We start from the raw sequence: 15,092 nt of genomic DNA on the forward strand, positions 1-15,092 counted from the left end.
TCTTTTTGAGATTATAAAAGTATCTTTTGATTGATTTACACTGTCCAACCACCTACTGGTATTTTCTTCCTGAATGAGCTTTACCTTAGTATGTGCATTTCCATGTATATTTTGTGTCAGTATTGATAAAATAAATGTAATCATAGAACACGTTGACCTTGAGACAATGTTTGTGTTCACATTCAGAGCATTAAGTCGCTTAAGGCAGTTGAATGATATAAGTTGTGTGTGTGAGGGTTACAAATATATTGTATTTGCATGGTCAATAGAGTACTATAACCTTTAAATTTGCATTGCATTGAGTTATGTCAAAGTTATGTGAACTTTGTCTGATATGAGGCATCCATCTGTTTACTTTATATTATATTGGAGGTTTCTGTAAGGAGGTTTACCAAACAGTAGTTTTGCCTTCTACAGCATGTTGACATAAACTGTATTTATAAGTCTAAAATAGCCAATAAATGAACACCAAAATGTCATGAATGTCTTCCCAGGCCATCATATTCTGCATTTCATGTAGCCCCATTATTCAATTAGGGGGATCAAAGTTGTGGTTCTGCTACCAAACTGTTTGCCTTTTTAAAAATAAAACGTATCATCACATAATACCTGTAATCACATTATTATATTTAAGTAGCCTACTATTTTCAGAAACTGCACTGTGCTTTCATTATTATGATCATTCTCTCAATAATCAATCAGGGTTAATGACAGGCACAAGAGTGGTTTCCAGTAAGGGCTAGTCCTTGATTAAAATGACCCTTTGAAGTCTTGAGAAGCAAAGTCACCTTCTGAGTTGTGCATTAAAAAACTGCTTGATTTGAAATAATGTAGGTTAAATTGTTTGTGTTCTGTTGCAGATTTTAGACTTGGCCTTGTGAGTATTAAGAATAGCAACTCTCAGGTTTAACATTGTTTAACAAGGTTTAATTATCCAAATCATATTGTGATGTCTTTCAATTCTATTTCATTTATATAAACAGTTTGTCCTTGTTTGACTTTGAAGATGGCCTAGTAGCCTTCAACCTACTACCATTTTAGGTTATATCATGTTTTATGTATATAATTTCAAGTATCAAACACCAATTCTTGGCATGTACTTGATGCGTTCTTGGTTTTCATAGCACCGTCAATCTAACTAGTGCAAATGGTTGTTTCCTGACTTTATCCAAGAGGTTAGTAAAGGTAGTGTGGAAATGTAGGAAGTTCTTTTTATTAATATTATTTGTCTGTGAACCCCCAGAACAGTGCTCCTCACCCCTGTAGATTTTGGCATACACATACATTAACTAGACTTCCCAAGGAAAATGATGAAATAAGTCATAATGTCAGTTGCTCAAAAACATTATAAAGTTAAGTTTGAATAAAATATGCCAGTTAGTGGCAGTAGTTAAGACTTGCAGCAGTGGTGCATGTCAGATGGCATATAAAGGTTTCCACATACAGAGGGGTCGAGGTGAATTGAGGTATTAACCAAACTGTGGGCTTTGCCACAACAGGCCGCTCTTCATTTCCTGTTTCTTAGCATGAGTCTGGACAGTTTTCAAAAACACACATCTACAATCCTCCTCTAACCTTAACCCCATGGTTATTATTGTAGTCGTGACCATAAAGGCCACATAACCTTAAGGAAGTAGCAGTGACTTTAACCCACTCCGAGTGTTTTTTGTGACTAAATGAAATGGGTAGCTCAAGGTCTGAAAAATGAAGCCAATGTGGAAGTGACTTTCACCTGCGTTCTCTCTAATGGTCAACAGAGGCCATTTGGAGCTCCACTGGCTCCAAAGAGAAGACCAACTGTAGGAAGTCTATTAGATAGTGACATTACTTCTCACTTTATTTAAGACTCCAGTAAACATTTTCCGAATGAGTCTAAATGGCTAGTTTTAAGTCTTCCTCAATACAGAATGATGTTCATTTTGTAAATCATGGTTCCATTTACAGTAGAATAGACAATAAAGTAGGGTATGCATTAGGGTGTGGCTACATTGTAATTGAAAAATCAGTACCTCTGCAGTATAGACATAGCTGTCTCTATTTCAGTGTCTTTGCAGTTCATGAAAGTTAATTCTAAAATTTTGGTCACCTAATAAGTCTTGTTCAGCATTGAGTTGTACTGAAAGACTCTCTTAAGGACACAGATGTTCAGTTTTTTTCATTAGCATTAACCTTAGCAACATTAGCATCATTATATACTATATTAGTCAACCATAGACTGTAAATGCACTGAGCTAACCAAGCTAGCACAAGTAGGGTCACCTCCACCCACTCATCAGTCACATCAGATTAGAACAAGTGAATGGGTAGGCTATTAATGTAACTTAAAAAAAGAGACCTTCTCCAACTATTTGAATTATCTAGGCTGCATTTTCAGCGAAAAATCCTAGGGCCTATACTCTCTCCCACTGTCAACAAACAACCGGCATAATGACACAACGCAACAATATAAGCTGCACCTGTTAGCCCACCAATTAATGAGATGTCTAACTGACCCTGTCTGTCGATCACAACACATTTCACAACAAAACACAGTTTTGAAACACTCACAGCCAAAACATTATTTCCTCAACAATGAAGCAGAAAATAAGCTCCATTGCAAAAGCAGAATGGAACTTATCCCTTTTGTTTTTTTTATTTTGCTAGTAATAAGCACACATTTCACAATAAAACTGCAGAGTGATGCTCCCCTGTCACAGCGCACTGCTCTGGGGCCACAGCACTTTGCTTCCAGGACACAGCCTGTTGGTCCCTGGACAGAGCCTGCTGCTTCCCAGTCACAAAGCAACTTTATAATTAATGGCAAACCTACTTTACCAGCCCCCCTCTATATTCAAGCTATACTATAAAAACCTGACTATAGTAATCCATAATGGTTGTCATGTTTTGAAAGTGTGCCATCCTTCACAGAAATCATACTTGTGCATTCATGTTGCAATTTCAAGTATGTTTTTCCATTATAACTGTCTGTATTGTTTGGTTGTTTTTTTTGGTCCAGTCGGGGTGGGATGGGAGGGGGGTGTTTTTTGTGTGTAAGAAAAAAGAAAAACTCATGTAACTGTACTGATGTGTCTCTGTTTGTAACCTATATTTCTCAATAAAAAGAGGTTTAAAAAAAAAAAAACCTACTTTACCAAATTTGCTGAAGCTACCCCCAGTAATGAGTTACTGTCAACTGCAACTAAAGTTGGTCATGTTTTCTTTCCATTTCAGTCAGTACTCTGAGACCTGCTGACCTTTACTCCCATGCTTTACAGCAGGTTATGTTGTTGTCAGCATGATGTGGAGGTGTTTGCACTTTAACATACAAAATATGCTTCTTTGTGAGGCTCAAAGCATTGAAAATATTAATTCAAAAAGGAGTGTTTATGTATTTATTTTTTACCTTTTTTTGTAATAGTGTTTTCTCTTGCCTTCTATTTGATTGTTATATACCACAACACCAAAGCAAATGTTTGTGTGTGCAAACCTACTTTACAATAAACCAATTTCTTATTTAGAGATCACAAGTCATAGAAATAGGTTGTTGAATACTGACTGCATCTGGTAAATAGTCCTGTAGTTAGTAAAGTATCATGCCAGCCTGTTAATGTGCTCAACATGATGAGTACTTTCAGTTTGAGCAGAAATGGGTTCAATCATATTTTTATACTATTTTGATACTAGTGTTTACACATAATCACATAAAGATCATTTTTATGTGATTCAAAATCTAATGCCAACATTACGATCCATTATGTTCTTGCTATACCTCTCAACATGTGATTCTATTTAAAGAAAAAAAAAAGTGTACAGTGCAGGTTTTAGTGAATGTGTGATCATGTTTCCTAATAAGGCCATGCAATGTGACTTGTTTGGCCAATCAACTGCACCCTTGTCTCTAAAGAGAGGAGAAGTATAGAGATTATTTCCATTCAACACAGCGATTTGAACACAATGACATCTCCGAACCTTGTTCTGTGTCTGGCATGTCTGTTCTTGGGGGAAATGGGTGAGTGGTGTTTTGTAACAAGAACTTGTACAAATGTTGTAAATATTTTTTTTATATGCAGATTTTGCAGAATTTTGTCATTTAAACTCATTCTTAATTTTTTTTGTCTTTTATTTCACATCAGCTCAAGCAACTAATGAGAAATCTTCCTCATTTCACCAAGAAAGCAGTTTTGTATCCACGAATGTTGGTGGAAGTTTGACTTTACAATGTTTCTACAAAGATGATTATGGATCAAGGGTTTACTGGTATAAGCAAACTCTCGGACAGACACCAAGGCTCATGTCCACCCTATATGTGTTTAGTAAAAATGGCACTTTTCATGATGAATTCAAGAATAATCCACGTTTCAAACTAGATACTACAAGTGGTAAAAATCACTTGACAATCACAAATTTGGACATTTCAGACTCAGCTACTTACTACTGTGTTAGTTGCTATATAAGCATTTTAGAATTTTTGGTGGACACTACTATCCATGTAAAGGGCTCAGCTTTGATGCATCAGTCAGCATCTGAGAGCATCCAGTCAGGAGGCTCTGTGACTCTGAACTGTACAGTACACACTGGGACCTGTGATGATGGAGAACACAGTGTTTACTGGTTCAAATACTCTGAAGAATCTCATCCAGGACTCATTTACACACATGGAGGCAGGAATGATCAGTGTAATACGGACACCAACACACAAACACACACCTGTGTCTACAATTTGCCGATGAAGCCTCTGAATCCTTCTCATGCTGGGACCTACTACTGTGCTGTCGCCTCATGTGGACAGATACTGTTTGGAGACGGGACCAAGCTGGACTTTGAGCGTAAGTAACTCATTAGGAGACACTGTCCCATCTGATATAGTCTTAGACTTTCATCAAGCTTTGGATAAAAACTGAAGACATGCTGACAGTGTTGTGCCGTATTTCTACCTGATGAACGTTATTGTGAACGCGTTCATTCTGGCGTTTGTGAACGGCGCTCTTTCACAGTTTAACTTCGTTCAAGAGAGTGCCAGATTTCCATAGAGCCTTCCAGGAGAAAACCCAGCTAAAACGCACCGTAAACAGGCCTTAATATGTAGCGGAAAAAACACCCAATCTGGCAACACCAGCCACCACAGAGTCGCACCGCCGCATGTGCCATCAAAATACGAAGCATGGAGGCAAAAACAAATGAAGGCAGCAGCACCGAGCAGCACTACCTCAGACTCTGCCTCCACCATTAATACGGCATCTTCCTATGATTACTTAAAACTATTTTGAAATCTGACGCATAGTTTCAGTGTTAAAACTGATAAAATAATTGCTGTCTGTGGTTCTATATGGACTGTGACAATAATTTTGAAAAATAATAGCTCGCAGCAACATATTGAAAAAAAAGAACTATGAACTAGTTCATTTTTTTGGAACTGTGAACTTAGTTCAACATTTTGAATTATGAACTATGAAACTGAACTAGTTCATTTCAAAATTTGTGAACTGAACTTTGAACTAGTTCATGTAGAAAGTGAACATTCCCAACACTGCATGCTGAAAGTTAATTTTCTTATTTCTGACTCTCTGCAGATGAGGTAGACTCTCTTGTCTTGGTGTATTTCTTGAGTGGAGCTTTGGTGTTCACCACCATCCTCAGTGTTTTATTGGCTTTCTCAATGTACAAGATGAACAAGAGAAACAGCTGCCAGTCAGGTACCGACAATTGATACCACTTGTTAATGACAGCTTATATTCATGGAATTTTGTCTTTTGAATAAAAGAGCATTCTCTGTTTCATAATCAGTGCCTCAACATGGATTTGCAGCTCCGTCCACAGCAGATGCAGAGGTGAATGCGGGTTTAATTAACAGTTGCATTGTCTTTTAAGCACATTTTTATAGCACTGCAAATAATCATGTTGTAGACATTGTTTTAATCATACTTTAATTCACTATTACACATTTTATTGGCAGGGTTCTCAAGACACAGACAACCTTCATTATGCTGTTGTAAGTGCCAACGCGGCAAACAGATCAAGAAAAGCGAGGAACAACACCAATAGTGAATGTGTGTACGCCAGTGTAAAGATGTAGAACTTACTGGTATGGTGACACTTTATTGAGCTATTTTATGGTCTACTGTAGTGTAAGGTAAAGGTCTTAAGATAAATATTTGCATCATGCATCGTCAAATGTTGTAATCTGTGCTTTGGTTGGATTTAGTAATTGGCATTTTCAGGAAGCTCTACTCTCTTTGTTGCTTGTCAGTGTGCTTTAATGTCTACATGATGTCTCTGCTGTTACTTTGTTTTCTTTAAAAAAATTAAATATGCATCTTTGATCCTAAAGCATGTTTTTTTTGTGATTATAAAAGTATATTGTGATTTATTTACGCATTACAACCGCCTACTGTGTGAGGATGATGAAGGGAAAAAGTGGCATTATCTATTCTTTCTGAATGAGTTTTAACCTTATTATGTGCATTGTGCATTTAGATGAATATTTTGTGTCAGTAATGATAAAATAAATGTAATCATGGAACACTTTGACTTTGAGACAATGTTTGTGTTCACATTCAGAGCATTAGATCACTTAAAGCAGTATGATATGAATTGTGTGTGTGAAGGTTACAAATATGCTGTATGTGGATGGTAAAGAGTACTATAACCTTTAAATTTGCATTGAATCAAGTTATGATTTTTATGTGAACTTTGACTGATATGAGGCATCCATATCTGTTTACTTTGTATTATATATTGGAGGTTTCTGTTAGGAGGTTCTCCTAACAGCAGTTACACCTTGTACATTAACATAAACCGTATTTATAAGTCTAAAATTACCGATAAAGTAAGTCAAAAATGTCATGAATCTCTTTCTAGGCCATCATATTCTGCATTTCATAGTGCTCCCCCCTTTCTGGCCTCCATCTCCTTGGGACCTGAACAGTGGAGCAAACATAGCCCCATTACTCAATTATGGGGATTTAAGTTATGGTTCTACTACAGCAAAGTCTGTCTTTTTAAGAATAAACTGACGGAAGGACGGACAGACGGACGGACGGACGGACGGACGGACGGACGGACGGACGGACGGACGGACGGACGGACGGACGGACGGACGGACGGACGGACGGACGGACGGACGGACGGACGGACGGACGGACGGACGGACGGACGGACAGACAGACAGACAGACAGACAGACAGACAGACAGACAGACAGACAGACAGACAGACAGACAGATAGGTGATGTCTTTCAATTTTATTTGATTTATATAAACAGTTTGTCCTTGTTTGACTTTGAAGATTGTTTAGTAGCCTTCAACCTACTACCATTTTAGGTTATATAATGTTTTTATGAATATAATTTCAAATATTCAATAGCCATTGTTGGCATGTTCTTGATGCATTCTTGGCTTTCATAGCACCGTCAATCTAACTAATCTTGATTTATGCAAATAGCTGTTTGCTGTCTTTATCCAAGAGGTTAGTTATGTAGTGTGGAAATGTAGGAAGTTCTTTTTATTCATATTATTTATCCCCACCCCTGTAGATTTTGGCATACACATACATTGGCTAGACTGTCTTCCCAAGGAAAATAAACATTATAAAGTTAAGTTTGAGTCAATGATGCCATTTAGTGGCCATAGTAATTAAGACTTGCAGCAGTGGTGCATGTCAGATGGCATATAAAAGTTTCCACATACAGAGGGGGAGAGGTGAATTGAGGTATTAACCAAACTGTGGGCTTTGCCACAACAGGCTGCTCTTCATTTCCTGTTTCTAAACATGAGTCTGGAAAGTTTAAAAAAAAACACAACTACAATCGTCCTCTAACCTTAACCCCATGGTTATTATTGTAGTCATGACCATAAAGGTCACATACCTTTAAGGAAGTAGCAGTAACTTTAACCCAAACCCCAGACAATAAAGTAGGGTATGCATTAGGGTGTGGCTACATTGTAATTGACAAATCAGTACCTCTGCAGTTTAAACATAGCTGTCTCTATTTCAGTATAATTTCATGAAAGTTAATTGTAAGATTAAGTTACATAAAAAGTTTTGTTCAGCATTGACTTGTACTGAAAGACTCTCTTAAGGAAACGGATGTTCAATTTTTTTCATTAGCATTAGCCTTAGCATTATTAGTATCATTATTTCATATATGGCAAACATAGACTGTAAATGCACTGAGCTAAACAAGCAATCTCAAGTAGGGTCACCTACACCATCTCATCCAAGTATAGTCACATCAGATAAGAAACAATTCCCATGTGTAGTGCATGGTCAAACAATGTCTTTTGTCATTTAAAGGTTTGATATGTATTTTGAAACAATTTACATGTATTAATCTTCCTTATTGACAATGCTTGAATGGATATTAATGTAACTTTAAAAAATAGACCTTCTCCGACTATTTGAATGATCCATGCTGCTTTTTTTTGTGAAAATTCAAAGGATGTGATGATTTTGCCGAGGGCCTATCCTCTTTCCCACTGTCAACAAACAACCGGCATAATGACACAACGCAACAATATAAGCTGCAGATGTTAGCCCACCAGTTCATGAGATGGCTAACTGACGCTGTCGATCACAACACATTTCATTTGGTTTGGTAGTAATAAGCATGTGCTCTGGGGCCACAGCACTTTGCTTGCCGGACATAGCCTGTTGGTCCCTGGACACAGCTTGTTGCTTCCCAGTCACAGTGCAAGCATACAAGCTTAACACCACAGATGTTGCTAATAAGAAGGGATTTCTATGTACAGAACCTTTAATTTGGAGGAGTTGTTGGCTTTGGCTGAAGCAACCTTGTAATTAATGGCAAACCCACTTTACCAAATTGCTACAGCCACCCCCGGTAAAAAGTAGGGGTGTAAATCACAAGTTTCTTCACAATACAATATTATATAGATTCAATGAACAACGATTCAATGTTTGCCAATATCACAAAGTCTGTCACGATACGAATTCGATTCAGGAGGCAGAAATCGATATGAGACGATATCACAGCTGATTTATCACAATCACTTCCATTCAAATCAAATCACAAAATGCTTCTAAAATATCATTTGACATTTTTATATCTGAACTCAACCAGACATTTAAAAAATAGACCTCCTGTTCACTCTAAAGTGCCACATTTTTTTGATATAAAGCTTTAAAATGTTTTTGCATCCTATAAAAATTGAGTGGTGGACGCACACATCCATAGTAAGAAAGCAGGAGCTAAGCAAATAACAAAATCTGTAAAAGCAAGAAAAAAGTCTGCATGCTGCAGCTCCTAATGACCTTCATTAGGAGCTGCAGCATGCAGACTTTTGCTTGGATCCACCAACATTGGGAACTGCACTGGAATGTTCACTTCTACCACACAATTTTTTCACAGTCTATAAAAGAAAAGTGAAAGAACACTAAGTCACTATTCGTATACATTAAAGCAGGATTTGTGCTTCTCTTTTAAAACTGTGGTGTCTACTGTGCTGCGTAGAAAAAAAAGGCAGGACAAAAGACGAGCGGCAGCACATTTCAGGTGTTTCTGTGTGTCTCAGTTTACAGTAACGTGATGTCTGCAGCATCTGATGATAGACTGTCTCTATAACCCTGCTCTTTTACAGTTGTGGTTTTTAGTTTTTGTGGAAAAAAGCTGCTCAAGATGGCCGTTGCCATGGTGCCATTTTGTTGGCGGTGTGTGAGCTTGGGCGGAGACATACGTGCCAGGGGAATTTCAAAATAAAAGCGCATCTTAAATGATTGACGTCTGATCTATGTTTTCATTTAGCATTGAGGTATTGGCTCGTTGCTCATTCAATTGATGTATTGACTGGCATATCGTTACACCCCTAGTAAAAACGTTACTGTCAACTGAAACTGTAGTTGGTCATGTTTTCTTTTCATTTTGGAATAATATTGCTGCCAGCTGTATATACTCTTCATTTTTGTACCAAAGTGAAATGGAAGAGGAAGATTTTGTTTTGACTATCAGCACTCTTTTCTATGTTTGACCCAGGCGGGGAGTTCTGGTCCTCTGAAATGATGCGAACGCGGAAGTAACTTAAAACTGCATTCTATCACAAGGCCACCAGGGGGCGACCGTTTTGGTGTCAAAAGGACTTCCGTCTCTATACAAGTCAATGGAGAATTCAGCAACTTCTCACTTGATTTATAACCTCAATAAACGTTTTCAAAATGTGTTTATGGTCTCAATCGCTAGTTTAAAGCCTTCTTCAATGCAGTATGATGTTCATTTGTGAAATGTTGGCCTCCCTGACTTTATATTTGATGATAAAGCAGGGTATGCATTAGGGCGTGGCTACGTTGTGATTGACAGGTTGATGGGTTCACAGGTTCAGGAGGGCACCTCATGCTCCTCCTGATGCTCATATAAGTAGAATCCGTGTTTTTTTTTTACCCAGCATGCACCTGAAATTTTCAAGATGGCTCTGCTCAGATCCGATACTATTTGCTTCCAAGCAGCAGTCCACAAAACAATGGGTGACGTCACAGATGTTACGTCCATTTTATATACAGTCTAAGGTTTGACCTGACTCATTAAGCTGAGACTGCATCAATGGAAAGCCAACCTCTGCCAACAGGTGGCATCAATTCAAGAAATCTGGTGCTCTACTAGTATATGTACAGTCGGATCTATCTGCCTTTCAGTCAGTACTGAGACCTGCTGACCTTTACTCCCATGCTTTACATCAGGCTATGTTGTTGTCAGCATGATGTAAAGATGTTCGCTCTCTAACATACAAAATATGCTTCTTTGTGGGGCTTGAAGCATTGAATAGTTTAATTGGAAAAGGAAGTTTATATATTTATATCACATGTATCATGCCAGCCTGTCAATGTGCTCAACATTATGAGTACTTTCAGTGTGAGCAGAAATGGGTTTCATTATATCATTACACTATAATGTCACTAGTGTGTTTACTGTATATAAAGAAAACCAGTTTTAATGTGATTAAAATCCTAACGTCAACATTATGCACCATTATGTTCTTGCTATACGTCTCAACATGTGATTCTATTTAAAGAAAAAGTGTACAGTGCAGGTGTCAGTAAGCATGTGTTTATGTTTCCTAATAAGGACATTCAATGTGACTTGTTTGGCCAATCAACTGCAGCCTTGTCTCTAAACAGAGGAGAAGTATAGAGAATCTTTTCATTCAACACAGCAATATGAACACGATGACATCTCCGAACCTTGTTCTGTGTCTTGCATGTCTGTTCTTGGGGAAAATGGGTGAGTGGTGTTTTGTAACAAGAACTTGTACAAATGTTTCAAGTATTTATGTATTCATTTTGCAGAATTTTGTCATTTAAACTCATTCTTAATTTTGTTTGTCTTTTATTTCACATCAGCTCAAGCAACTAATGACAAAACTTCCTCATCTCAACAAGAAAGTAGTTTTATATCCGCTAATGCTGGTGGAAGTTTGACTTTACAATGTTTCTACAAAGATGACTCTGCAACAAGGCTTTACTGGTATAAGCAAACTCTTGGACAGAAACCAAGGCTCATGTCCACCCTATATGTGTTTAATAGAAATGGTACTTTTCATGATGAATTTGGACACAATCCACGCTTCAAATTGGATACTGCAAGTGGTAAAAATCACTTGACGATCTCAGATTTGCACTTCTCAGACTCAGCTACTTACTACTGCGCAAGAAGGGCTTCATTAATGATCGAATTTGTAGAGGGCATGACTGTAAGTGTAAAGGGTTCAGGTTTAAACATCCAAGCTTTGGTCCATCAGTCGGCATCTGAGAGCATCCAGCCAGGAGGCTCTGTGACTCTGAACTGTACAGTACACACTGGGACCTGTGATGATGGAGAACACAGTGTTTACTGGTTCAAAAACTCTGAAGAATCTCATCCAGGACTCATTTACACACATGGAGGCAGGAATGATCAGTGTGAGAGGAACACCAACACACAAACACACACCTGTGTCTACAACTTGCCGATGAAGAGTCTGAATCGTTCTCATGCTGGGACCTACTACTGTGCTGTCGCCTCATGTGGACAGATACTGTTTGGAAACGGGACCAAGCTGGATGTTTGCAGTAAGTAACTTTTTCTAACAGAGTTTGTCTCTTTTTTATAAGTGTGTAACTTCATATTTAAACTCAAAATAACAGCTAAAAGCTTTCTAATTTCTGGTGTCTGACTCTCTGCAGATGAGGTGGACTCTCTTGTCTTGGTGTATTTCTTGAGTGGAGCTTTAGCGTTCACCATCATCCTGGTTGTTTTACTGGCTTTGTCAGTTTGTGTTATCATCAAAAAAAACAGCTGCCAGTGCAAAGGTGTGATATGCTATTTTTGCAGTTGACTTTGCGGTTGAATTCACTGTACTTGGCATTATAGTAAGCTCAATTTTCAATCTTTCAGAGTCTCATGCAAGATTTTCAGCTTCATCAACCACAAATGCAGAGGTATGTTTTTTTTTCTTTTCTTTTTTTCCCCATAAACTATAATATTACCATTCAAACATCTTCAGCACAACTACTTTTTGGGACCATTTTTATTGTGTTTTACCATTTTATATTTTATGATTAGGGTGACCAAAATGAAGAAAACATCCATTACGCAGCCTTAAAGAAACACAAGGTCAGCAGATCTAGAAGACAGAAGAACAGCACCGACACTGAATGTGTGTACTCAAGTGTAAAGCAGTAAAGCTGTCCATGTTTAATTTGTTGCTTTGTAACAAGACATGCCTTTATGAGTGTTTTGTAATAACTAAAGGCACTGAGATCATGATATAAGCATATTTTTCTTGTGAATTTCTTGGAACAGCCATAATTCCCAGAGATTAATTGATTGCACTAGTTGTACTTTTTTAACACCAAATTGTAGTTTGGTGTCTGATTGAAGTAGTAATACATTTATGTCGAATTAAAACAAAAAAATGTAAATGTTCTATCCACCAACCAAATTAAATATTTAACAAATCCATTACCTATTTTTAAAGCTGGTCTTCAGAACAAGTGTACTGTAAGTGAGACAGAACTATATTAATGCACTTTGGCTAACCCTAAGCAAAATTATGTGACAAACTAGATTTACTGTTGTTGATGTTAAATTGTACTATTTACATTTTGTTCACAGAATGGAAAAGATAGATACGATAGACAGATATTTTCCATATGATACTTCAGGGCAAATCAAAACCTTAATATTGCCACTTGAGGAACAAGGTTGAAAGTTTTTATAATCATGTACTAGCTTTTAGAACAAGCACATCTGCACATGTAGTGGCACATAAAGGCCCTGAAAACCCATTTGGTCAATCAGTTTTCTATTATGAGCAAAGGGACCCGATATGAATGTTTTGTAAATGTTTTCTGTCATATTTTTTTGTTATTTCAATTGAGAGATTTCTCTCTGAGCGGTTTTGTCCGCCCACCTCTTAGTAGTTTTCCGTGGCTTGGTGGTAACATGGTGAGGAGTGACAGATTTCTGTCCCTATCAGACTTTGGCTAAATTTGTATCAGAATCTGACATTGGTTGTTTTTTTGTTTTTTGCCAAGCCACTGTTAATCACATCTGTGCAAATCACACCCACAGTCCTAATGAATTAGAATAGCCACATGTTGTAATGTTACAATCTCAATAAAGGAAACAATGTTATCTTTTTAATGCTAACTTGAATGTGATCTTTTAAAAGAAATGCATTAACTTGCATGAATTCTGTGCAGTAGTAATACATTTGGATGATATATAAGCAAAACATTCTGCCTTTGCCTTACAATATTTACAATGCTTAATAGAGGTGATTTCATGAGCTGAGAAGAGATGAGGCTCACCCCCAGTTTGTGTGTCTAATCATACAGCAACAACTAACCAAAACAGTTAGATGCAAATAGAGAACAAAGAAAAGAGAAGAGTTGTTAATACAGCCCTGACCATGCTAAGTGTTGTCTGTAAAGAGTGGAAAAATTCAATGGCGCTACATGACAAGCTTCTGTGATACACTGATACATGAATATGTTTGTGAAGCCTTAAATCACAGATGTTATAGGAAAATGTAAACTTACAGAATAGGATGGGCCATTCAATTGCCCATGATTTTTAAAAAACAATCACGGGTGGTTAGTTACAAACAGGCCTCATTCACAAACAGTGTTTATGCACAAATATGTGCTTACATTGTGTGTACAAATGTTTTGAGCAGAACTATATTCATACCTGAGTTTGTTCTTACACTGTGGACAAATTGAAAACTTCCTTAGACCATGTATATGCACAAATCATGAATGTTCCGCAGTCTAAACATTTTTTGTCAATATTTATTGCGAATGGGAGGGCAGCGGGAGATGGGTCTGAAATACGGGAGAAATCCGGGAAAACGGGAGTGTTGGCAGCTGTACAATGCATGATGTGGAGGAGGGACGGAAATACGCATGCACGGCTTTTTGCAGACTGTTTCTATACAACGTTGCACAACGGAAAATGACAAAAAATTGTTTCCCCCGATTTTATTAGTTTTGAGATCGTATTGAGCAATCAGATACCAAATGAGATACCAAATGAGAATCTGCCAGTTAAAAGCATATAGAATGTAGAAATTACATCATCAACATTACTGACATCATTGTAATCAACAACATCAAAATGGTACAGATTCTGTCAGAGAACAAATCACATCAAAGCCTGGAATGTGATATTCAAATGAGGGAACCAAACCCACAAATCAATGGATTCATGTATTAAAGTATTTTTACATTTCTAATCAATTATTTTTGTAATCGATTATTTTATCGATTATGTCATTGATTATTCAAGTAATCAAATACATTATTTTGCCTTATTAAATAGCAATAGTTAAAATTAGAAAAAGGACAAAAAAGACATGTCTCTGAAAATGAACAAGTGGGTCTTATTCCTGGACATTCCTTTTTAAAATCGAAACTAAACCCATTTATTGCATTTGACTTCAGTACCTTCTGAAACAAATAAATGAAAATAATAATACAGTAAAGTCAAATGACTTTGAAACAAGACATATTTAAGATTTATAACTTAGACAAAGTCTTTTTGGTCTGAATATTCAATTGTACAAATACATCAGCTTACTTACTTTTAGTGTGACTGATTTTAATTTTTGCATCACTAGGCTACC

The 15,092-nt window shown here is 37.2% G+C and overlaps 2 protein-coding genes across 2 annotated transcripts; both read left to right on the forward strand.

Moving 5' to 3' along the window:
• Positions 1 to 3,933: 3,933 nt before the first annotated feature.
• On the forward strand, positions 3,934 to 6,052 carry LOC134006245 (uncharacterized). The gene is made up of 5 exons (XM_062445333.1): positions 3,934 to 3,988; positions 4,113 to 4,805; positions 5,550 to 5,672; positions 5,764 to 5,807; positions 5,933 to 6,052. Exons 1-5 carry the CDS (start codon positions 3,934 to 3,936, stop codon positions 6,050 to 6,052), a joined length of 1,035 nt encoding a protein of 344 aa, XP_062301317.1.
• A 5,099-nt stretch (positions 6,053 to 11,151) lies between these two features.
• On the forward strand, positions 11,152 to 12,646 carry LOC134005760 (uncharacterized). The gene is made up of 5 exons (XM_062444750.1): positions 11,152 to 11,206; positions 11,326 to 12,033; positions 12,148 to 12,273; positions 12,359 to 12,402; positions 12,527 to 12,646. Exons 1-5 carry the CDS (start codon positions 11,152 to 11,154, stop codon positions 12,644 to 12,646), a joined length of 1,053 nt encoding a protein of 350 aa, XP_062300734.1.
• The last annotated feature ends 2,446 nt before the right edge of the window (positions 12,647 to 15,092 follow it).

Source organism: Scomber scombrus, chromosome 23 (assembly GCF_963691925.1).
Source record: "Scomber scombrus chromosome 23, fScoSco1.1, whole genome shotgun sequence".
NCBI classification, from domain to species: Eukaryota; Metazoa; Chordata; class Actinopteri; order Scombriformes; family Scombridae; genus Scomber; species Scomber scombrus.

Coding starts and splice junctions, on each gene's coding strand:
- LOC134006245 (XM_062445333.1), top strand. CDS start 3,934: ATGACATCTCCGAACCTTGTTCTGTGTCTGGCATGTCTGTTCTTGGGG. Junction 3,989..4,112: donor TCTGTTCTTGGGGGAAATGG/GTGAGTGGTGTT, acceptor ATTTCACATCAG/CTCAAGCAACTAATGAGAAA. Junction 5,673..5,763: donor GAGAAACAGCTGCCAGTCAG/GTACCGACAATT, acceptor TTTCATAATCAG/TGCCTCAACATGGATTTGCA.
- LOC134005760 (XM_062444750.1), top strand. CDS start 11,152: ATGACATCTCCGAACCTTGTTCTGTGTCTTGCATGTCTGTTCTTGGGG. Junction 12,034..12,147: donor GACCAAGCTGGATGTTTGCA/GTAAGTAACTTT, acceptor GACTCTCTGCAG/ATGAGGTGGACTCTCTTGTC. Junction 12,274..12,358: donor AAACAGCTGCCAGTGCAAAG/GTGTGATATGCT, acceptor TCAATCTTTCAG/AGTCTCATGCAAGATTTTCA.